The sequence below is a fragment of the Passer montanus genome, unplaced genomic scaffold, assembly GCF_014805655.1.
Source record: "Passer montanus isolate IOZ18808 unplaced genomic scaffold, ASM1480565v1 scaffold5, whole genome shotgun sequence".
NCBI classification, from domain to species: domain Eukaryota; kingdom Metazoa; phylum Chordata; class Aves; order Passeriformes; family Passeridae; genus Passer; species Passer montanus.
The window spans coordinates 8,107,832-8,133,575 of NW_024369929.1; the positions used below are offsets into that span (position 1 = coordinate 8,107,832).

The following is a 25,744-nucleotide window of genomic DNA, read 5'->3' on the forward strand; positions in this document are numbered from 1 at the left end:
GCTGCCCTAAGAATCAGACTGCTGTAAGAATTTGATGAGAGAAATACAAATAAATGTTTTATAAGACAATGTGAACTTTAATAATCAATTTAATAAAACCCACAATAAAACAACACACCTTTTTTCTTCAATTAAACAAATGTATACTAAATTATTAAAAAACTGCAAATACAATACATTTCTACTGTACTTCAACATTTAATTACATCAACTGTAAACCCCAATTTAATTAAAACCCATTTGAGCATTAGTATGTGCAAAATACCTGTTGTTTGTGGTTTTTTGCCAGTAAGTTTGTAAGGATGGGATGCACATTTTTCATGAACTGTGATATGGCTTAATTAATGATAGTGTTTGTATTGCAGCATTACCTTCCCCAGCACAGTGGTGCTTTTCAGCTGCACATGCTCCCATGCTGTACACCATGTTCCTCTTTCTTGCCCAAACAGATACAAACACAGTCCAGTGTTATGTGCACTTTGTCCAGATTCTCAATGTGCTGTCTGCTTTCATCAATAAAAAATCATCATGTGACCCCTACCTCCAAAAAGGGAAGAAAAGAACCCAAAATTGTTACTACCAAATGCAGATACAAATTAGCCTTATGAAAATGTGAAACCCTAGTGAGTTTCAAAACAGAAAATAGCTGAAATATTCACAGCTGAATATCACAGTAACTGTAACTGGGCAAAAGGTTTCCTTTCTGATCCACACAGAGAACTGCTTTTCATGTCAGTGGAAGTTCTGCATAAGGTGAAAGTACAGAATAAACAAAAAATATTTGAAGCCAAGTTCTTGCCCTCTTCTGAACTCTGTAGGTCATGTTCTTGCTTCCCTTAGCTTCTTGAATGCCAATGCCGTCAGAAGCAGGTTAAATCTGGGCTTGTAGGTGTATGATAACTTAGTGTAAAGATTTATTATCTTGGGTACATTCAAAATACAGGGGGGTTCCACAATGAGGCCAAACAGTTCCACCCTGTGGACTCTGAGCTGTCCAGATGAATACACAGTCTTTCCAGGTTGCCTCCTCTCTGCAGATACAGAAGGACCTTTCTGCCGCTGTAGGCTGTTATGATATTGCTGTCCAACACCTTCAGGTTACAGAGCTTGCTTGGATTTTGCTTCATCCATAAGCTAAGTAGTGGGAACTGCTATCACAGTGGCATTCCTGTCAGGATGCTGTCACGCCGTGCTCAAAGCAAAGATGAAAAGGTCAAAGATTGTGATGGATGGAATTGTGCAAGTCTAAAACTTCTGCTCCCCACTTTCCTGTTAGGTGCACGTAGCTGTAGATTGCATTTGAGAGGATTTCCAAGTCAAACATCACTTCTATCATTTGACTTTTCTTTTAAAACAAAACAATCATGGAAAAAATTATCAATTACAGGACATTTATTAATTACAATTAGAATGCATGCTAATCAACTGGCCTTTTAATGTGAATCAAATGATGGTTTAGACATTCAAGATTATTAATAATAAATTCCTCTTACAAGTCAAAACTTTGTAAAATAAATAACCTGTTTCTAATGTATAAATCCTATTCTAAAACACATTAAAGATAACTGATCACTTAAAACACTTTGGATCCAGTGTTGGGTCTCTAGATAAATACCAGAAGTCTGGGCAAGGATCTTCCTGTCTGGATCTCTGAATGCCCATATTAAAGCTAAATTTCTGGTCTGGGTACAGTAAATTCTGTGTTTTGCAGTGTCTCCAAAGAGACAGTTTCCATGAGAATCCAACTTAATGTATGTGTTAATAGTTTGAGATACTGTCTGAAAATTACTATTGCAAAAATACTGAATAATGAATTTGGGGATCATGATATATTGTGCAACCCTGGTATGATCAGCTTTAGAGACTTTTTACTGAAATACTGAATACCCAATGCTCCTTTTGGAGTGCAGGTACTTTGTGGTACGTAATGTTTAAAGGACAATATTGGACTGTAATTTGTGAGGTATCTGCAGAGCCACGTTCCAGTTTGTAAACAATAATCCAAACCCAGCTTTGTTTCAAAACCATAATAAATTGAACAAACCAGTACAACAGAGAGAGTGAAATACATGTTCTGTAGGGCAACCACTGCACTTTTTGCAGCACCAGTTCTCCCTGCTGCATGTCCCATGGTACAAATCCACATATGAATGGTTACTATTGGATAATTTTCATTTTGCATTTATTGCTCTCAGTCTTTGACTACACAAGGTAAAGAATAAGGCAGCAGTTCCCAAAACATATGAAATTAGGCACTGGAACTCTGACAATTCGCGCAGGTTTTGCTCATTTCCTGTTTGTAACTCTGAAGCTGGACAGAGCACTTGTACATTCCAAACGTGTTCAGCAGCAGCTGCCGGGCCTTGGACTGAACATCCTCCCATTTAGATGAACTACCAGGAACTGCAAAATAAAGAAAAGAATTAATAAATTCACTCCTTAAGAAACCTGAGCAATGCAGATGTTCTCAAACTTATCCCAGTGTCACCAATGAGAATTATTTTTGCTCACACTCTTTATTAATTTAATATTGTTTTTGTGGTCACTGTGTACTCTCTATCATTTTACAGCTCTCTTGATAGAACTCTTGTGTGTGTCTGATACTTTCCCCCAGAAACCTGAGCTCTCTTACCAAGAACTGATATTCATAGTATAGTTAGATGTCTGAATCAACACAGGTTTTGGCAAAACATTTATTTTTCGTATGTAGATTGTTCCACATTAGAACTTCACTCTTTCCTTCCCTAGACATGTAAGAAAAAATTCTGAGGAGAAATGTTGTGTTGGTGTTTTTTCCCTACCCAAAGAATCTGCATTGGACATTTGGGTATGAATATACTTTATTTGCACAGTTTTCATTTACACCATATCTTTCTTGGCCAAGGTGTTCTAATCCTTGCTGTACAAAAGCAGAGTTAGCAGATTTTCCTTCCCCAGAATGATCTTTCTTGGTTCAATCTAAATAACAATATGAAGAGGAAGTGGTGGGGTTTTTCCTAAACTTCGATTTAATTTAGAATTATGCTATCCAGCAGCTTACCTAGTTGCAAGTGGACTATGGCAGTTGTTTTTCCTGCAGTGAGAGACCAAACATTTAAATCTTCTATAGAATAAACATCCTCAATTTTCATGAGGTCTTCCTTGATGCGATCCACATTTAAGTGTCTTGGAACTCCTGTGATACCAAACATGAGATAAAATTAATTCTGTCTTCTGCAAAGTCTCATTAGCCTTTAAAGTGTCACAACAGATCTCAATGTCAAAGAAATTAGAATTTGTGCTGTTGGAAGTGATTAGTAACTTCTATGTTATCAACAGAAAATAATATTGAAATGGGCCTGGTATGGATACAGAAGTTGTACAGAATTGCAGAGCTGTCTCAATGGAATTTGTCCTGTCCAGAATCCACACTCTGGCAACAGCCAACATTAGATCCTTTGCAATGATGTACTTTTATTGACTGCGGCTTTTCACTGCAGTCAACAATTTCACTGCAGCTTCTAACTATTAGTAACCGTTTAGGCCAGACTCTAGGGTCAAAAACTTGTAAAAGAAAAAAAAAAAGCTAGGACCTGTCTCCTGAAACTGCTTTTCAGGTACCTGGATCATGTTCACAGGCTACAGTAATCCACGTGCAGTGGTCAGCACCAAGGACTGTATTTTACAGTGTCATCTCTGCAAGTCAGAGATCAAGTCCTTTTGGTATTTTCAGCAGTGCATCTCTAACTTACCAACACCATCCTTTTACTGTACAAAGGGCAAAATCAAAATTTTAGGTTATCAACTTGGGTCAAAAACTAATGCAAGTACTGCATAAACTCTTCCTGAGTAGTTTTGATGCTACAGTAGCTTTTATTGCATATCATCTAGTTGTATCAAGTTTCTTTATATATACTATGAGGACTTCAGCCACTTGCTTCTCAAATTTCTTCAGACTTTTTTCATGACTTCTCTGAACCTGGTGCCTTACTGTCTCTTAAATTACGTTATTTCCAGTACTATCTATTTTAAAGTTCAGTGTCTAGGACTGTCTCGCATGAAACAAAATTTTCCTTCTATTGGAGACCATCAAAAATTATTTAGCTGATAAAAAACTAGCAAGTTGGTTTTTTTTTTCCCCCCAGGAAAAATGGACTTAAATTCTCATATCTACATCATACTTGTGATGGGCTTCCATTCTGCCTTATAAATCTATATTAAAAGCTAGAATCTCATTGCTTGTGTTGGATAGCTATTCAATTTTTTTAATTAGCATTCTTAGTATAATCAGGAAACTGACGTTAATACCAAAAGTTGATACAACTTCCAGGGCTTTGATGTTACAGCAGTGGTTTCCAGTATAAATGCAAGTTCATTCTCTGGAGATCCTGGAATTTGAGTTGGAAAAGTTCCCTAGCATGTATAAAGCCCACATATCATCACTTTTAATGACATCATTAATTTGGAGATTTTTATGACAACTGGGATACCTATGCAAACAGCTACAACACAAAACATCTGGAATCTGATACTTCATTAGTTTGTTTTATCTGTTTTCTTCAGCTAAATCTATTGCCTTGGAGCTAATTGAGGGTTCTTCAGGTGATGTCATCATTTTTGCCTTCTCAGTGAACTTCTACTTTGCTGGATTTTTTTTTTAATCTTAAGCGACAGCAAAAGCACTTGAATTAACCTCATAACATAATAAAAGTAAAGTCAAAGGTAATTCACGAGACAGTTAGGAATGGGCAGTTAAAACCTAGGATTTTTCTCCCAGCCCTAAAATCTTCACTTTATAAAGTAATAGTACTTAGATCTAGTACTAGAGCAGTAATAGCTGGCACGTAAGCTGTGATAAAGCAAAGGATGTTGCTGACATGTTTCCCTCTATGTCACCTAAGATAAGATTCTTCAGCCCACATTCAGCTTTTTCTTCCCTTTTTTTTCCGTATTTTACACCACTCTTAACTTGCAGCTTCCCCTGTGGGAACAGTAGATACACACAAGTAATACAAAAGGAAAGGGGAAGACAGGACTGGCATGAACCACATGTCCAGCCATTTGCCTACGTTTGGTGCTTCCTTTTACCTGCATTTACATTCACTTTAACTGTACAAGTAATAAAAGTGAGAGTGTAGAACTGAGTCTGGGCAAATGTTCACTTGATTTAACTGAGAGTCACTGCAGACACACAAGAAAAGTTCTGTACATATCACATCTACATCTCCTGATGGTAAAGAGTGTGCAGATAGAGGATTTGTGTTGTTCTGGCCACGGCCAAAGATGCCCAAAAACTGCAACAATTTACAGGAGCCATAAAGAACCACCAGACTAAAGCAGCACCAGGACAGACAGGTCTCCAGGTACAATCCACATAGAAATGGGGATCATGATGTCAAGAAAACAGGTATTTTCCATGTAAAGTACTGCAGACTGGGCACAGATCTTACCTTCCAGAATAATAACTCCCGTGTCACACAGAATTCGAACTGTTGTAAAAACCACCAGTATGGAAAATACATATGTACATATAGGATCAGCAATCTTGTATTCTGGCTGCAAAAGAGAAATTTCACAATGTCAAAGGATGTATGAAAACAAGATCACTTACAAAAATGTGACTCAGAAAACATGGTTACTTCTAAGTTTCATTAATTTTTTGTTTGTTTGTTTGAACAGTTACAATATATGCACTAGAGACAGTTTTGCTTATTTTGCATGATGTATGAAGCTTACAATAAAATATAATTTAAAAGGTATTTTTAATAACATACAAAACCAGGCCCCTTTTGACTTTAATCACCAGAGCTGAACTGCCAAGATCCCCGGTGCCTCCAGGAGGGGCCCTTGCTCACCTTAAAGCGGATGATGTAGGCAGCCACCAGCACCCCGATGCTCTGCACCAGGTCCCCCAGGGCGTGCACAAAGGCTGCTCTCACGGCCAGGCTGCTGTGCCCGTGGCTGCCGTGCCCTGGGCTGTGCTTGGAGAGCTCGGCTGAGGTACGTGAGAGTGAGGGTGGGAGTGGGAGTGGAGGTGGCCAGATTGATTCAGCAAAAACCCCATTCTGAAAGTGGAAGAAGAGAAATGCTTTAAGAAATAGGCTTTAGGATTTGTTGGATGGGGAGGATTTGTTAGGGTTTTTTCATTTTAAACCAAATAATTGAAAAGTAATACTTGGTGTAATTTCTTGTCTTATTTGGGAAAATTAAGAGGTCCAGCAAAATTATCTCAAATATTATCAGCCTACCCACAAATATCGGAAACCTTGATTAAGTGTCCAGAGTATTAAGCTGGGTTTAGAAATTACTGTTATATAGCCTTTTGTATTTAGGATGGAGAAGAAATTACAAAAAGATAAAGAAATCTAACAAGTACAAACTTGTCACACATGATACTCTTAAGCTCCTTGACAAATGTGTTCATAAATGTTATCTGAGGCAGATTTCAGGTACAAAGGCTTGCTTAATGTAAGTTTCTGTAGTGCTGTGATATGCTGCTCTAACATTATCTAATATCATTTACCACATATTATTTCACAAAAAGCAAGAGCATTATGACCATTATTGTGGCATAGGAACTTTATCTGATCAGCAGAGACTTTCAAAAAGAAACATATATCTAAAGAAAGATAAAAATTAGAAAACTAATAAAAACTACTATTTCATTATCCTATGGTTTCTGCTGCCATTTACATCTGTGTAAAGTGGTTACAGTTCTCTACGAGGTTCCTGTTCTGATGGGAGGTAAACATGGATAAATATTTTATAGGTCAGGACTTTTGTGCTGCCTCAGTACTCCAGTCATGAAATTGTGCTGGTAATAGCACACAAACCCTGGGAAGGATGAGTCCACACTACAGTTTTAAGGTCCTACTATAAAGAATATAGGTATTTCCAAATGGGCCACTAGATTGCTTTTATCATAAATGTACTTTTACCCTCTAGCTTCATATTCTGAAAACTATCGTCTGCAGCAGCTGAAAGTTAAAAAAAAAAAAAGGCAACACAGCTGGCAGAGAAAACATTAGCCCAGTTAAAGACAGTTATAATCAAGTTAATACAGGGCTTTACAAAAAGCCCTGGGAAAAACTTAATGCTTGCTCCATTGTATTGCATATAAATCTGCAGCCATGCCTGAGTAATCTGTAATCATTATGCATAATGCTCATTACTGTCACTTGCCAGATGGATCACTGGGATCTCAGCCTTCCTCTGTGAACTCAAAGATCAGAGGTGGAATTAATTTATTTGGAGTTGTAATGGTTGTTCTTCCCCCTAGTTCCACACATGTTGCCCTGATTTATTCCCCAGTAAGGGCAAAATTCTGCCCTTGGCTGTACCATAGCTCTAGGAATACTCATCTGAGAATTGCCTCTCTTCTTCCTCTGCTTTCAATCTGTCAGCCTGCAGTAGAACTTGGGTTACTGCAGATGTCTTCTCTAACAGAGAAATGTTTTAATTTTATTTATTGAGTATTACAGAAAAAAACCCATGCAGCTATATCAGCATTTTAATGTCACCAAAATCAGTTGATCCATGTACTGAACTATTAGCATCATTATGGGAGAAGAAACTCACACCAACACATTCAGGTGCTGGGTAGTGTGTCAATGCCTGGATGAGGAACAGCATTACCAGGCAGTAACAAGGCTCTGAAAGTCAACTGTCATCATCTGAGATGATTTCAGAGCAACTTGAAAATCCTGGAAATATCCACAGAAATAGAAATTATCTTTACAAAGCTAGCAGATTATTCAGGGCAACAGTCCTAAAAATACACAATACATTGCTTAGAAGGTTTTACAGAATTCTTTTTTAAAAACTTGTGAAGCCACAGCACATTAGCATTTACCAGAGAAATAATATAGTGTGCTTTTACAATCTAAACCCATGTTTTCTGCAATGCAAACCAGTGTTTTCCTTGCAGAAAACTTCTTCCAGAGTCACTGTCATGTCAGCATTGTAGATTTGTGCTGAGATCTCTCCCTTCTTGTGAAATGAACTGTGCACAGTCTCAGTGGACTGGCTGATTCTGTCATTACTAACATTGTCTCTGCAGCAATGGATGAGTGCCAGGTTCCATATCTATGCTTAAATCTGCTCAGTGTCTTGCTGAAAAGGAGGTATCTGCACTTGGTGGGGAAACTGAACTATTTTTGGCTTCAAGAATTTAATTCTTCTTCAACATGACTGCAGTTTCCATTATTTTGTCTTCACTTTTCTAACCTATTCCTGAATCTGTCAGCTTCCTTTTCACAACTGAAAATGGAATAGAACTGAACATAGAACTTCTATATTATCAATTCAAAGAGAATTCAAATAAATGAAAATTAGTTCTAACTTCCTTCTGGAGTTTGACTAGACAACTAACAGGTCTCTTGCTTTTACAAGACATGTTTATGGGAATATCTGAAAATTCATTCTGCAATAAAAATGATAACAAGTACCAGAAATATTGTTCATTAGAACATTTTCATGCCTACTGAATGTATGGATTATCTTAAAACTTAACAGAGCAGGTCAGTGATGAGACAGTTCTTGCACATATCCCCAGCTTTAAACAAATAATCCACATATTCTTCTGTGACAGATGCCCAATCTGTACCCTACTTTTAACATCCTGACATGTTTTAACATCTCTCTTGTGAAGTTTAAACTATTGTTAAACTGACATTATTTGCTGACAAGCTTCTTACATATAGGTTACTTGAAAAAATATGTTACAACAAGGATATACCCTAGAAACTGCTTTGTTCCATTGCCAGCACTCACTGATGTGTGAAACTGGGCCCTCAGGCCACAGCATTCAGACTGGGTGCTTAAAATCAGGCAAATAAATTTCACAAATGTGATTTTTAAAAAGACAGTATATAGTAATTTTGAACCATTCCATCTTCTGTACTTTGGGGGTCCCTGGCAAAGCCTTGACTCCCTTCCTTCCTGCAGCACAGAAACTTTTCTTCCCAGGCCCAGGCTCTCCTGCTGCTCATCCACAGAGCTGCACTGCTGCTGCTCATGCAGGATGGCTGAAGGAAAAAGGAACCCCTGGAAACTGTAGTCCTGCCCAAAGGAGGGTCAGCTACAGTGGGTTCCTCAGGGCTGCTTCCAGGTGGGTTTCATGTATTTCCACTCCACAACCTGTTCTGCTCTTTGACCACCTGCTGGCACTGGGAGCAGAAAAGGAGGAGCAATTGTTGCAGAACTGAGAGGCTGCTCCCTGTAGCTGCTCCTAGAGAGAAGTACAGACCAATTTTATGGGCCACATTTGGCCCATGGACCACCACTGGATCAGTCTGGCTAGTATTTGACTAGTATTTTTCCTGGCAGTAAACTGGAAAGAAAAAATATTACAGAAAATGAGGTGGCAGGAGTCCTCAGGGATTTCTTCTTTCACATTAATTGAAAAGTCAGTGAAAATTTACAGAACTGAGTAATATTTTAATAGTTAAGTAAGGTCCTTTTATTTTTTTTAAGATAAACCCCTGTTTTAAGCTAGGCACGTTCAAGGTATATGCTATTTGATTTTACAGAAGTTACAAAGACAAAATTATTTTGAAATAGGGTTAAAGTATGTATAAATGCTAACATCCTTCTGGAGAGCAGGTTAAGTAAGGTCCTTTTATTTTTTTAAGATAATCCCGTTTTAAGCTAGGCACGTTCAAGGTATGTGCTATTTGATTTTAGAAAAGTTACAAAGACATATAAACTACCCAAATTATTGTGAAATAGGGTTAAAGTATGTATAAATGCTAACATCCTTCTGGAGAGCATGAGCAAATGCCAGGGGCATACCTGCAAGGTCAGGTTTCAGTATCAGAGGAGCTCCTATCACAAAATTAAAACTTCATGAAAGAAAAGTTTGTAATGGGAAATGCTGGCATTGCTAATGCTTTCTTGCTAGAGCCCCAAAGAGCTTAGCTAGTGTACAGAGTTATGCATTCATGCATAGTGACTAACTGATGACAAATGACAAGGAGTGATGGAGTTGTTGAATTCTGCTGCTGTTCTAGCAGCCAAAATAAGAATTGCAAATAATGACTACACAAGACTGAAATTCCTTGAAAAATGTATGCTATAGTGTGTTACAGAAAACAGGTAGAAAACTGGGACACTAGAAATTATCTATTTCATGAAAAAGATACTTTGAAGTTTTTGCTAAAATGACTACAGACCTGCAGCTGTGCATTATACCCAGTTAGCAACCACATAAAAACACCCTTTATCATCATTACATTTCCAAACATGAAGTAATAAATCCTGAAAATATTCTTCCAAGGGTTAGTCCACAATTCTGTTTAAACATCTTTTTAGGGACACCTAAACTGGGCAGAGGTTAAGTAATTTGCCTTATTTTGCAAACCAAAGGGCATTTTGACCTCAGCTTTCTGTGGTTTGGGGAATGCAAGAAGAATACTGATTTATACGAGTTCTGGCAGGGCAGAGCTCTCTAATAATATGTTCTACATAACTTCTTAGTTGTGGATTAAAATGTAATTTTTCACATTGAATAGGACCTTTTTCCAGTATCACAATTCTGCTGAAGTCAACAAGATTTTTTAAATCCTGGGCACTGGCAATAATCTGTTGTGAACAACCACGGGCTGACATGCACAGCTCCTGCACCAACAATGTCACCATGAATTCAATTGCCCAGCCTTCCTCTTCAAGATGGAATCAAGCATTGAGAATTTAACTCAATCTGCTAAGTGCCAGTTCCACAGAAATGGAGAGACTTGCCCTGCTCCCAGTGAATGAAATTCTGACATCAAACTTTTGTCAAACTTTAGGCCAAGTTTGTTTTTAATCTATTCACTTGTGGCAATACAACCTATGCAGTGTATCCCCAATAGCCAGTGAAAGGACACTGAGAGTCAGTTAAAGCAACTCTTAGGTTTGTTGCTTTCTTTCTAGCTACCTGTTCTTCTAAAATTAGGTACTCTAAGTTTTTGCTTAAAATACTCTTTAACAGCAAAATCTGATAGCTACATACCTAAGCGATGAAATCCAAAAGTGAACCTCTTTGTTGGAGATTTTGCAGACAGCCAGAGAGCGAGGAGGGTCAAAATAATACCACTAAGGTCAGTCAGCATGTGAAGTGCATCTGTCATAATTGCTAGACTGTTAGCAACATAGCCACCTGAAAACATAATAGGAAAAGTCAGGACACATGACATTTTTAATTATTTTATATAATATCCTCTTGCATAGCTTACAGTTATTCCTTTTCAGAATAGTATATGAGAGCCCTTCTTATTCCCACAAAACATGGAGGGGTGTTTGCCTTTACAAGGAAAATGCCATGCTGTAATTTAAAGCTACCATAGTTAGAAGTGCAGTCAAGTGTGCTTTCTATGAAGAGTAACATAGAAAGGATTCACTCCTGTTATTCTAACAGAGACTACTTGCATAATGTTTGCAAGATAAGGTCCAAAACAGTTTTGTATCTTTTCTCTACATATTACTGCACATGTGTTTAATCAACTGATTCTTTTGTTAAACTACATCTGTTCAACACTCTGACATAACAGAACAGGAACAGAACTCCATAGATTCAATGACGAGGAAATTTACCCTGTCCCCTTTTTATTTTTATTATTTCATCATTTAACCTTAATTATTCCCCATCCTGGCAGAAGTGTGTAAGTTCTTGCAATATCTATTGCAGACAATGACTTTCACTGATACAGCATTTTTCTTTGTTATTTATTACCATATTTTTTATTGTAATTATGAGCTGCATTGAGACAAATAAACTGAGATCAAAGGTTAATATCTTTGTTCCAATTCAATTGCTAGTGCTGCTATTGGATGAGTGAGAGATTTAAACAATGCACCCCTCATTTAAGTATCCCTTATACAGAGGGGAGTCAAGGACAGCCTGTGTTGTCTCCCATACGCTTGAAGGTAAGCCCATTATCTCAGAAAATATCAAATCTTCAGTATCAGCTCAGCTATTATTTGGTTTCTCTTTTTACCTTGAGATTGTCATGCAGCCTGTAAATTGTACTGAGCAAAGTGTGCAGCTGGTGTGCCATTTGGCAGGCTTCAGGCTCCAACTAACATTTCAAATAAAGAAATCTTCATGTACAATTAAAATTGTCTTAGTGAAGAGGCTGACCAGAGGAAATAGCAAAGGGGAATTCAAAACTGGCTGATAGCTTTTAAGACTGGTCATAAAAACCTGTGTGTGTGTGGCTGTGGGTGTTCTTATGTACACACCTGCAGACAAAGCTTCTCTCTCCTCCCCAGCCAAACATGGAGCACAGCAGTACTGCAGTACTGTTTGTGCTGTGGCCACCTACCAAATGCACTACATTTCAAACAGCTCCTTTCCTCCAGCCCTTTTCTTCAATTGTTCAGAACTTTCTACGTCAAATTCTTCTGAGGCTGAAACTCTCCAAAAGTCCATCACAGCTCAAAAGCAATGACTTCTTAAGATTTAGCGATTCAGCGGCTTTTTGAGTAAAATGAGTTATGCCTTTCCTTTCTGAATTAATTTGTGTTCTCCCATAATTAAAAAAAATATATATGTATACATTTTTATATGTAAGGACATTTAGTTCAGCAGTTTACATATATCATTATTTACAGTATATATATTGATTCCTATGTATTATTTTGAGAATCACTTCAGTCCAAGAAAAGTCAATTCCACTTCAGCTAGCCTCTCACTTTTAAAGCTTTCCAAAATAAAAGTATAAGGAAGGATTTCAGATACTGAAGCTAAACATAACACAGAATGTGGATTAAGAAAACATAATTGCCATTTACGAAATCCTGAAATCAAAGGTTCTCTGTTTCTAAAGGTATCAGTTCATCACGTGGTTAAAGGTACTGCCTAGGGGCTGTTTAACTACAATTGGCAACTTGGAAAAAAAGACATCTATAACCTTTACAAAGAGACAGCTTGATGGCTCACCGCTGTTTTCAGCGACCCATGAAGGACAGCAGTTCTCCTCATGGATGATCAATTAGAAATCTCTAAACATAGCTGAAAACATCAAAACCCTGTGAGAAAAGCTAACTAGGACTTGCAAGATGTTTTTCATTTCTTGATACACAATGGTTTCCCCAAAGTGTAAATTGTTATCTAACTGATCATCAAATTAAGCAACAAACACTCAGATAGGCTGAAGTAATGAGTTTGGAAAAAATACGCCAATCAAGATCTCACAAAAAAAGCTGCTGAAACAAGATTTCCTTCATCTTGTCATTGGTAACAGACACCAGAAAGATTTTTACTGAAAAAATCAATTGTCTGATAAGAGTCTTCTGCCTTTCTTTTAGAAACTCAAATCTGTCAAAGATCATAGAAGGAAGTCAGTTGAAATATCCTACATGATCAGAGTTTCCCAAATACCTGAGCTTCAGATCAATTCATCAAGTTTGGAAATTTGAAACCAACCAAAGACACGTACAGGACTGGACTGAAATAATTTACAGGTGGGACATTGAGCCAGGATTTGGGGGCTGTATCTCTAATTACTCTTCTGCTGATTATCACTTGTCCTATGACAAGTCATTCAGGTCAAGATCCACAGAATTACAGAGATATCCAAATCCTCTATTTATTCTCTGTGGAAGATGGATGCCTAAATATTTGATGTGCTCTGATTCTGTGTCCAAAGAATGAAATATGGCTGGAAACAGAACACCCAGAGCTTAGGAGGACGAGTCCACAGTACAGCACTGACACGGTACAGACAAATCCAGCCTGCTCAAGTCCTGACTGTGAGGAAGAACAACAGATGATGTGACAGTGATCAGAGTATTTTTACTCTCAACATCTATTATTTCTAGAGCTGTCCCTGCATTTGCTATGGAGAGGTCTCCAACAGCATGGATCAGATCCAAAGCCCCAAACAGAAACATTCCCAGTGACTTGAGCATCAACCTGCCAACAGCTCAGACATTATTCAGTAAGAGGCCCTTTAGATGAATTAAATTCAGTGTACATCAGAACTCTGAGACAAATACAATCAACTAGCATCACTCTCATGTTAAAGGATGTCTAAGCCTAAAATATAACACTATTGCTTATCAAATTTACCTGAGTTCATGCTGAACCAAAATCTCAGCCAGAGAAAAAACATGGAGGCACGGGGCAAATGGAGGAATTCAGCCAAATCCCCACAGGCTTGACACATAGTGCCTTAGCCATAATAAGCTGATGTATTGTGGCCGTGTTACTAATGACCAGCCACACACAGAGACATGCTGAAAGGCAAAACCACTTTTTGCATTAACCCACATTCCTGAAATAAGGCCCCAAATAAAACTGGTGCAGACACAGTCAATGTTCTGGTCTCTCTGTGAAAAACTGAACATTTCTTGTAGGCGTTTTTTCCCCTAACACCTGTAGGACAAACTGCAATAGTTATCCTCTAGCAATTATTTTGCTCCCTATCCACCTTGCACAAATTTGTCTTAAGAACACGATTCACAGTTGTCCTAGCAAAAGCATCCAAGAGCAGGAGCACACTTCACACAAGTACTCAATTGACTCAATTTGAAGAAGTCAGGAGGAGGATGTAGATCCCACGCTGCTGTTCTTCCAGAAAGTTTTTATGATTTAATTTTTGTGTGTGTTTGAATTATGGCAGATAATTAATCTGATTAGCTCTGATTCAGACTTGAATGTTGAAATTTAAGAAATTTAAAAGCAATTAATTGCTATGGAGAGATCTGGCTCAACATACATATCAATGTGCTGGCACTGTGCAGTGCTCCCCACAACTCCAAATCAGGGGACAGTGGATGAGAACATTAAAGCATTTTTCAGGAGGCTGAGTCACACCCAACAGACACTTGCACTGCATGGCATGGCTGTACCCAAAATACAGATAGCAACAGTAAGTGAACAGAGATTAACAGATAAATACTGAACTTTGTAAAAATGACTACACGATGGCAAAGGCATAACATTTAACAGCTAATCTATGCATCTCAAGGACACACACATTTTATTTCAAGTCCATGCTGCTGTAGCCTATTTGATAAAGCACAGTTGTATAATGTTGCTGTATAATGCACAGGTTCTCCTCATCCTGCACAGCACAGCCATCAGGAGGGAGCAATAAAAGCTGAACTTGAGCAAATACGTTCATTCTTCTGACAAACAATCAGGTGCTCATACGGGAACTCATTTTCAGGTAAAAACCCCACTATAGTTCTGTAAGTACTAACAAAACCCACAAATAATTTAATGTAACTACTTGGTATTCCTATATGTTGTAGCAGGAAGTGTTAAATAACTGTCACTTTAAATGCCTGTGCTGATATGATTTATGTCTGGATGGAGCACATGCTAGCCCAGAGCACAGCAGGACATCAAGAAGTTCTCGAGGGAGTAATGTCTCCACTGGATTGCCCTTGATAGCTCAGGACTTGTCTTTTTAGTGAGCAGTAATAGTGCGTATTGTTGTATCTGGTGAATAAGGACAAATACCCCCGTATTGCTTTCATTATTATGGTAAATGTCGCATTTAAAACGGTATTTTCCTCTTCTTCTCTTGTTGCAAACACAACAAGATTTTATGGGCGTTGATTAAAAAATACTGCTATTGAAATTGTTCATGCCACTTCTCCTTTGTTAAAAACAACTCAAAAACTTACCAAGAACAACTAAAAATCCACTAGACAAAGAAAAATTTGTATATTTTATGCCATTTCGGGGAATTGATGATAGATTCAGGTAAGGAAAGTTGCAAATTCTTTCAAGGAAAATACAGGTGGACTTTATTCCCTCTCCCTCTCTACACGTGCAGCTCATCTCTCTGGTCTCTCTAAAGGACCGATGGTTCAAAGCCAAGGCCCCAGCAGCCTAACAAGCTGCGGGGTACTGTGCCGGAGGGGCGGCACAGCAGGCCCCCGACTCACCTATGAGCTCCCCCGTCATGAAGAGGAGGTAGAGCAGGGCAGCGAGCGTCAGGCGCTTCTTCACCTTCCTCTGCTTGGAGCGCTCCCGCCGGCTGCTGCAGCCGCTGCAGGGGTCCGGCCGGCCGGCCCGGGCGCTGCGCAGGGCGATGTCCCGGTCCAGCAGGGACTCGTCGTCGGACGGTAGCCCCGGGGACGCCCCGTTCACCGGCGTCTCCGGGGCCGCCTCCGAGCCGTCGTCCGCCACCACCACGCGCAGCTTGTTAAACCTGGGGAAGTCCTCGTCCCCCACCTCGTCCGAGAAGTCAAAGGCACTGGAGTCGTTCAGGAACAGAGGGTCCTCGCTCCTCCCTAGCAGGGACTTGATGCTCGCCCAGAGCCCGGCCCCAGCCATAGCGGCGGCGCTCGGGGGCCTCGCCGGGCGCGGCCGGCCCGCCGCGGGCGGCTCCGCTGGCGCAGCTGTGCCCTCGCAGGCGGCGCCCCGACCGCTCGTCGTCCCGTCAGGGCATGTCCCCTACATCGCCCCCCCGGGCCCCGCGCAGGTCGGACAGAAAGAAGCGACGGGCCCGGCCGGGGCGGCGGCGGCACCCGCGTGCCCCTCGGGGTGGCCTGAGGGGCTGTGCCCGTCCCTCCGTGCCTTTGTGTTCAGTGGGTAAATGACACGCGAGGCAGAGGCTGAGATGGCCAAAGCCATACAATGCAGGTGGGGTGGTCCGTGACACACACGAAGCTGTGTTCAGTACGCTGGAAGCCTGAACTGCATAGTTCCGTGCTCTGGCTTCAGATTTTGAACGGCAGAAGTTTGCATTGTATTGCTTCTCTCTTCTGTCACGGCACAGCTCTTTACATTGTTTCAGTAACTGTTAAGGTAGAGCTATAGGAAGTTTCATATGCCTTTCTGAAATTCCTTAAAGGATGTGAGGAGAAACAAACCTCAGGGACCCTGCTGTTGTAGAATTCCTTTCATAGCTGTGCTCTAACACAAGAGCAATAGATTTTTGCCTTTATTAATTTTTCTGAGAGATTATTCCTGCTCCTCATGGTCTGAGTACTTGAAATTCTTCTGAGTTTCAGCCTACACATGTCCTGCATCAGTTTGTACCTATGGCCAAATTCTGTTACTGTATTCAGTCAGTTTACTAAGCCATAAACATTTCTGGGAAACCATGCCTTGCCAGAGAGAAGGCACTTATCTTGCTTTGTTGCTGGGTTGAAGGAAGTTGCCAAGGGAAGACTGGAGAGTTGCATAGAAGTGGAGGATTTTGGAGAAGGGCACTCCTTTTCTGGTCAAAGGCTGATCACAGATTCTGGGAGGCATCAGGGCAATGCTGCAGGACAGGGAGTGAGCCCCTTCTTGGAACTGGCCCTGTGAGAGTCCTCTGTGGTAAACTGGCCTTGGGTGGAGGTTGCTTATTGTTGTTCTCTTAATGATGTCCAAAAATAGACAGTTTGACACTTTATCTGAGCTCTCTTGCCATTTTACAATGTGGCTGTTTTCCTGAGCGTGAATCTCAGGTTATTTTTCTTCAAGTGGCTAAAGTGGTGCCATCTCCTGCCCTTTTACCCACCTCATGATTCCCCAGCATTGTTACCAGCACAATTGTTCAGGGGCCAGACAACAAACTGAGTCCCTGAAATGGGTCAGAATTAAACAGTGCATGTTGGGAGGGTTTTGGATATATTTGTATGTGTAACTGAGACTGCTTGCATGATCTCAACTCGCAGAGACATCCATATGACAACGAGGGGGCAGCGAACAGCGTGGGAGTCAGCATGAGCAGCCAAGGATGGGAACCAGTTAAGCCAGCCTTGCTGCCTAGGAAAGTGCTCCCAGCTGTGTTCCAGTTCACCCATTTTTGATGTTTCTGTTCTCTCTGCATGATTTAACTCACTCTGTGTTTCAAGAGTTTCACCACTTGTACCAGCACAGAGTGAAGGACACACAGGCATGAGCAGCCAGGAGGCACCAAAAGAACTGCGTTTAAAACTGTCTTAAGATGTTGGGCTTTAGCTGGAGCTTTGCCACTCCTACAGAACAGAAACTCCCAGCACTGAGGAAGGGTTTTAGCTGGGGGGACTAACACACTAAACCAGTGCACCAAGGTTTGCCAGCTCACCTTTTACTGAATAGCTGAGACCAGACGTGTTGTCAAGAACCAGCTCGTACATGGGAAAGATGAGCCTCTGGTGAGCAGAACTGTTTGTACCAGATACACTCAATTTCTTCACTGTAACAGCCAGGGCTCTGCTCTGTCTATAGTCTCGTTTACATAATGAGGACAGGGAGTCTCTAAGAGGTTACCTATTAATGTGAAGTATTTCCTTTTCATGTTGTCATCCCTGAAGTCACGGGGCACCTCCAAAGCTGATGGTTTAAAACATCCTATTTGCTATACAATTCAAGCTAACTTAACTCCATTTTCACTCACATTTCTAGGGTGAGGCACCGTTACAACAGATGTAACTGCTTAAATCAGTTGCAAACAATAAAATCCAAAATGCCTATGTGACAGTGTCCATTAAAGGTTTCTGAACACAGTTGCTACAACATGAAATGGAACACAATTATGTGGTGTTAACAGTATTACAAACATAAGCACTTGGGAAATAATTGCTGTGAAACAGAGGGCATTTTGCAAAAGAAAAGGAACAAGAAAGTTTTCTGTCATTCTCTTTTTTGGAACACTTGGGTTGACAAACAGTTAAATTTTAATTTGTCTAGAAAACCAGATACCAGTTTTCTATTCCAATCCTTAGTCTATTTCTGCAAGACGTGGGAAGGCCTGGAACAGGCAAAGCATGAGCACAAATCTGAAACTCCCACATCTCAAGTGAGACTATTTCAGAGTCATTATCTCACTTGTTCTTACTAGAAATTCCATCTGGAAACTGCACAGTCTTTCCCAGTGAAACTTTCAACAAAAGTTGTGGGTTTTCTTCCCTACCAAAAGAAACTTTTAAGTAAAATTGCTAACCAGTTGGAATTAAGAATTGGAGTCTGCTTGAGTTAATTAACTCTTTCCTCTTTTTGCTCCTTTAAAAAAGCAGAAAAATTGATAAGTCTTTAATCTGATGATGGAATAGTGACATAATTGTGAACAAAAGTTAATTAGAATATGCATATGAAGAAAAATGCAAATGAATTTGCAACAATCTTGCAGTTAGAAATGTTAGTTTTAAGGCTGACAGATCACCTCAAAAGCCCCTTTTTTGCCTTGATCTGTTTCTGAAGAGCATTAGGGGAACTGCCTGAATTGAATTTAATCATTAAGATCTGGGGATACATTAAAATACTGTATTAAAAAAAAAACCAAACTTTCTGAGTGGTTCTTCATTAGTTATTGTATAGTTGCACCTGCATTTCCTGAAAAGACCTCTGTAGGTTAATGAGGAAAAAAATATAAATTCCTCCCATACAAAACTGATTTTCATTAAAGAATATATATACTTGCAAGTTGGTTATGGAGGGTGCTGATAACACCAAGGTGGCAGTTTGATCCCCATATGGGCCACTTGCCTAAGTGATCCCCTTAATGATCCCTCTGGGCCATTCCAACTCAGAATATTCTGAGATTCTGTGTCAAGTTATTACTGCTCTTGCACACTGTTGGGGGAGATGCACAGACAGACACGTACACAAAAGCTAATTATTAATTTCCCAAGAAACAAAATCTGCAAGTAGCGTAAAGTCTGCGCGGTTTCTGGAGAATCCAGATCTATAAAATACAAGAGCAAGGATGTCCCTAAGAAAGGGCACCTACGGTGTTTTTAGTTGTTTTGGAGCTCGGGGGGCTGCGCTGTGCCGCTCCCGCCCGGCAGCCGCTGTCCCCGCCAGGCCGGGCCGCTCAGGGCCGGCACCCAGCGGGGCCGGAGCCCGCGCGCGTCCAGGCTCAGCCCGGCCCAGCGGCTGCTCCCGGGGCCGGGGGGCTTCCCACCGCTCCGGGCGAGCCGGCAGCCCCGGGGAGCGGAGGGGAGCGGAGGGGAGCGGAGGAAGGAGCGCCGGGCACCGCCAGCCCCCGGGCGCTCGCTGGGTGCGTGAGGGGAGCCCGGGCCGGGCGGGACGCGGGTGCGAGGAGAGGCTGGAGCCGCCGGCGGGCCCGGACAGAGCAGGGCGCGCCCCGGAGGCTCCGCCACAGCCGGTGTCAGGCCGGGCTCCCTCGGGGCCGGGGGCTGCCTCCGCACCGCTCTCTCCCGTGCGGGGCCTGCAGGATAAAGGGTTTTATCTTCCACCAGCAGACAAAAACAATCGTAGCGTGCCCATACGAATCTTACAGGCTGTGAAGCTCATCGCTCTCTCCCGTGCGGGGCCTGCAGGGTAGAGGGTTTTATCTTCCACGAGCAGACAAAAAACAATCGTAGCGTGCCCATACGAATCTTACAGGCTGTGAAGCTCAGTTCTTGGAGTTCACCGTGAACTCTTGGGGTTTTGAGTGACAGGCAAAGACCTTTCATAGCCTAGCTTGTTCCCAGACTTTGAAAGCAAAGGTTGGGGGCTGTTAATGTTTAGGTACTCCTGATACATAATCAGAACACTGATGTTACCCTTTTTTTTCCTTCAGTAGCCTGGAGTACTCAATTTTTTAAATTTTTGTTTTAAGATATATATGGAACAGTTATATTTCCCTCTTTCTGTTCTGCTGCAGTTCACATAAAAGGGTTTACCAGGAAGATTGTGATACAGGGATGAGAATAAGGGAGGAATAAAGAAGAGGAAAAAAGACAAAAGTCCAGTTTAGTTCAAAAAGTGCAGAGAATTTTACTGTGTTCTAATGCATTTCATTTTTTGAAAAGGAACATATAGTTCCTCTAGGAGAAACTTGAAGTGTGTGCTGACCTGTCACACTATACTCAGCCTTGCTGTTCTGTGGTGTAGGTCCCAGTGATGCGTCTCCAGATGAAGGAGTTGTAGAAGATCTGCCTTTAATAGATGAGAAAGCTGTGGAGCAGCTAACTGAAGGATTGATCTCCCACTATCTGCCTGATCTTCAGCGATCAAAATCAGCACTGCAGGAACTTACGTGAGCAGATTTTTGAAACCAGCTTCATACACATGCATCCTTGGTTTGCTGCTCTTTTCAATACAATGTGCCAGCTCCTTTTAACTGGAATATAGTTTATCAGCATTTCTGTATCCTGACTCAAGCAGCCTGAATAATTCAGTGATCTGTGGGAGTACCAGGGGGTGTATAAACTGCAGTGTAGCCTGTGAGCACAGAAGAGGAATGTGTAACACTAGAAGAGTAAAATCCCCTAAGCCAGGCAGAGCAGAAGACCTAGGTTTCTTAAATGCTTATTCACTTCTGTAGTGGAAAAGTGTGCTAAAAGCTGGATTTATTTTGCTTGGAAACATGCAGTTTGTATTCAGGGAAGCTTGTAGTGAGATATATTGTTTATTGTTCATTCTCTAAACCATACTGCAAAACACTTGAAAAACATAAGTAAGGAGCTAAAGAAATAGGAGTTCTTTGTACACTGATACCTCACTGATGACCAAGAGTAGCTGATTTCAAATGCAGATCAGATCTGCCATGGATACAGAGATACTGGAGAGAGCTTTACACAGATCCACCTCAGGTTTTGCAGGGTACCTTAGTTTGGGTTTCACTATGCATGATGTGGTTGTGCTCCTGCCAAGGACAGCCTTTGTCTGGAAAGACTTGAGCTGATTTGTGTGGGATGGAGATCCTTCATCATCACCAGAGTCCACACGAGTTCTGTACAGAAATAACTTAGTCCTGTGTCATGACACAGAGGCACCCAAGTGGAAAGTCAAGAGCTAATTGTTCTTCCTTCAGTCAGCCACTGCAGCCTGGAGAGTGCCTCTTCAGGGTCTGTGGGATATTTATCCTGGATATCCATGTGCTGTATGATACCAGCTAAATTTGTGCAATAAATAGCAGCTGGATTTTTCTAAAGTCATTTACTCAGGTTTTTATTGACATTGCCTAGCAATGTATAAGAGGAATCTGGTTTTGGGAAGTGTATATTGCTACTGTTTTGATTAAAAGTCTGTTTAAAGGCCTGGTTGAAAAGCATATGTGGTGCTTTACTTTGAGTTTATGCATCTTTTTTTGTTTTAGACAGAACCAAGTGGTACTGCTGGAAACATTAGAACAAGAAATTTCAAAATTCAAAGACTGTAACTCCATTGTTGATATTAATGCTTTGGTAAGTATCAGTAATGCCTTTTAAATTCTAGATTAGCATAGATTTTCTTGCTGAAGCATTCCTAGCAGCTCTTGTCTTTTTCTTAATGACCTACAGGAAGAAAACCAGTTCAGATTTTAGGGACAAAATGCTGGAGAGGGTGGGAACCAGCATGTTTCCCTGAATAAGAAGGGCTTTGGGAAGAGAGTGCAGGCTCAGCCAGGCAGCATTGGTGGGACTGGCTGTTCAAAGCCAGCAGCCAAAGCAGATGTACACATTTTTTCAGTAGGATTGAGACTCCAGCATAGGCTCTGTGCACCTCCCCAGACTAGCAGGAATGGAGCATGAAACACTCCTGTATGGTGCATAAAGTTGTAATATTTTTATTCTGTTTCATGAATCTTAACTCAGTAGATTACTGTGTGTAACTGTTGAGATGTAGTAGTTTTCTGTATTGATATATGTGACATGTAAATTTTGTATATAAACTTGAACATGTTTGCCATTATCAAACTGTTCTGGTAATCACTGGTTTTGATTGCTATTTTACTGTGTAGCTTTATAAAACAACTGTTCTAACTTGACAGTCAATGCTTTAACAGTTACGATTTTTAAGTTTTCAGAAGCTAAACACTATCACAACAAATTAGTGAATATTAGAAATGAAATGATGATGCTGCATGAGAAGACATCAAAGTTAAAAGTAAGTGGGATAAATATTTTTACTTTCCAATACAGATACTTGCTTATGTATTATTGACTTCCAACTTTTGTTTTGGATGCATACTGAAAATTCTGATTAAAATAGAATTTTATCTTAATATTATGTTTTCAGTAGCTCCAAGCCATGTATGTGTTTAACCTTTCACTTGCTCCTAATGGTGCTCAAGAATATTACACATCTGAACTACACTTTCAGTGTAATCTTCATGTTTAGGTGGTGTAAGAATCATGCTTGTTCTGTTGCTTAGTCCACTCCATTCCAAGCAGTTCTCTTTGTTGTTTCAGTTTCATTTCAATGGAAACTAGATTGTCACCAATGTAAGAATTTCTCCTTCTGTTTAATGTACCATTAACAGTGGCATAAGTTCACTGATTTCATGCTGTATAGACAGCCTGGTTGCATTCTGGCAAGATCAGTCAGTGTGTCAACAAGAGAATTGTTTCTTGGAGGCAGTAAATTGTATGGTAAGAGCCTTGTCAGGTATACCCAAAGGATAACTTCAGTGAGACTGAAGGGGCTCCAGTTTGTGTTTTCCCAGTGTTGATCACAAGCTTCCCATGTTTGAACAGTAAGCCAAAATTGGGAGGGATGAAGCAAAAATGAACAGTTTATGCTACATTCAGTCATAAGGAGGGGTGTGTTGGAGAGAGGCAGAATGGGAGGGATTTTGTTTGTTGCTTCAACTTAAATATATGTGTAAAACTTACAGTTATTTTCTTGTCTATTTAGAAAAGAGCACTTAAGCTGCAACAAAAGAGGCAGAAGGAAGAACTGGAACGAGAGCAGCAACGTGAGAAGGAACTTGAAAGAGAGAAACAGTTAACAGCAAAACCTGCAAAGAGGACCTGAAAACAGGGCATGCAACAACTTGTCTGAATTAATGATTTCTACATTCACTGGAATTAAGGCAGACTTTGCTTAAGCTGGGCTATAGCTGTTGCCAGCAACAGTATACTCTATGGCATTATAAATTCCAGAATGGTAATAATAGAGTTGGTAACATTCACAGTTTTTAATTTCAGCCATTCAAGTTGCCTTCTTTTGTAATGCTATGCAGTTTGATATTATAATGTAAGTTAATTTTTATATGTATATGTATATAGGAGAACTAGGCATCATAGTTTTAAGTACCTATCCATTTTTGTTTTCTTCTGTTCTTTCGGTGTTTAGAATTCTGAGAGATTTGATGACTGGCACATGTTTTTCAGACAAAATGCAGAGAACTTCTTAAAGTTCAGTTCTCATCACCAGACTTCAGTGTCTACATTTTCTCTGAAACTGCTTTGTTTCATGTAGTTGGGATCTGTCTTTGATCTTAAATACTGATTTCTTGTGCAGCCTTATTTTGGTCCATCTCTAAAGAACTGAAGAAAATAACAGTTTATTTGCTTAAAAGTTCCCTTCATTGCAGCAATCTTTTTTTTTTTTTTGTCATCAAGTTACTTAAGAACAGTTTTAAAGTAACTTCTGAATAAGTTCCCAACTGAAATGATTGGCAGGGGAGAAGCAGAACACTAAAAGATTGTCAAAATTGATGTGTGCGCAATGCAAAGATTAATGAATTTGTGCTTCCACAAACATTTAAGTCAAACCTGGAAACTGTTGCTCTATAATGGTTTATTAGGAAGACTTGTGTGGTCTAAGCATATTTTTGTGGGATTAGAAGTTGTAATTTCTTTATCTTGTGTGACAAAATAAAACATAACCAAAACTAAAATTTTCCACTTCATGTGAAATTCAGCCACCTGTAGGAAAACTGCTGCATTTATTGTTTTTTCCTTAACAAATGAATCATTTGCACTTCAGGGCTACCTAAGAGATTTTTTATAAGAGTCCTCACCCAGATTAATGATTATTGGTGTGATTACTGATGAGTAATTTGGAATGGAGGTTGATATCCATTTCTCTGAATGTAATTCCTATCTTGCAGCACTTGGTGTGAACCCCCATTCAAATGAATGTACAAATTGTCTAGATTAGCTTTAAATTATTTGTTCCTACAGTCTAACAAACTAGTTCTTTTATAACTATGTTTCTTTTCAGGTATATCTGTTTCTTTTTAAGTAATAGTGTAAATGATGTGTTTTGAAGTAAGATAAAGGGCAAGCTATGTAAAGTTTTCCAAAAAATACATATAGGAATGTATCACAGGGGCACAGTCAATTTTATTTTCCTTCTGTTTTAGATGACTCACACAGTGTGCACCTGCCTGGACTTTCTGTATTGTCATTTTCTGAAGTCCTAATTTCCTGTTCTTAATATTTGACATCTTTTTCTGTGAAAGATGAACTCTAACAAGTACTCAGGCATCATGCAAGGTAAACTGGGATAATGTTTTGGGGCAAGGAGAGCAAAGGACTTCAAGCAGTCTGAAGAGACACTGAAATGCTTTCAGTGAAGCAGTATTAGATGAAAACTTTCCCCAGGTATTTTTCCCCAAAGTTGACTCATGGCTATTAATTGCCAGTGGATTGTTGGCCTCTGCTGTGGTTTGTATGTATTTCTAAGAGAAATGTAAAGAATTTCCACAGTCCATTTTTTTGGAGCAGAATGTACATAACTAAATGTTGTCTAAGTATTTTATTTTGTAATGTAATTTCACAATCAGATTCTGGGAATTAAAACTGTTCTCATTAAACAATAACATGAAACTGGATGCCTCAGTATCCAAACCAGAATTTAATTCCTTTGATATTTCTTGATTTGTATGCCCTCATATAGAATCCAGTTTACTGTGTCAAGTCATATTCTCTTTCTCTGTCAAGAACTGTGTGTTTTTTTTCCAAAGAACTGTGGTTTTTTGGGATTTTGTTTTGTTTTGTTTCAAAAAAAATCATGGCTATTTTAACTAAAACTAGAGAATTCTAAGAAATTCATAGAAATTTATACTTTTGAACTTTGGTAGGTTTCAGCACTTGAAATAATTTCCAATCAAAGGAGTAAAAGCTGACAGTGCTTATCTGAGGAATCACATGCACATACATAAAAATGTAATTGATTAACTTTTCCTATAAAAGC

At 39.9% G+C, this 25,744-nt stretch overlaps 2 protein-coding genes across 2 annotated transcripts; one reads left to right on the top strand and one right to left on the bottom strand.

Annotated features, from left to right (window-relative positions):
• Positions 1–54: 54 nt before the first annotated feature.
• On the bottom strand, positions 55–16,425 carry SLC30A4 (solute carrier family 30 member 4). The gene is given in 7 exon segments (XM_039723003.1): positions 55–2,403; positions 3,041–3,175; positions 5,430–5,535; positions 5,835–5,945; positions 5,948–6,129; positions 10,970–11,116; positions 15,859–16,425. Coding segments are annotated over 7 exon segments (1,227 nt in total). The 5' UTR covers positions 16,250–16,425; the 3' UTR covers positions 55–2,248.
• On the top strand, positions 16,363–25,382 carry BLOC1S6 (biogenesis of lysosomal organelles complex 1 subunit 6). The gene is made up of 6 exons (XM_039723004.1): positions 16,363–16,397; positions 19,639–19,886; positions 20,729–20,873; positions 21,936–22,023; positions 22,619–22,705; positions 23,456–25,382. The coding sequence occupies exons 1-6, from the start codon at positions 16,363–16,365 to the stop codon at positions 23,573–23,575; spliced, it is 723 nt and encodes a 240-aa protein (XP_039578938.1). The 3' UTR covers positions 23,576–25,382.
• The last annotated feature ends 362 nt before the right edge of the window (positions 25,383–25,744 follow it).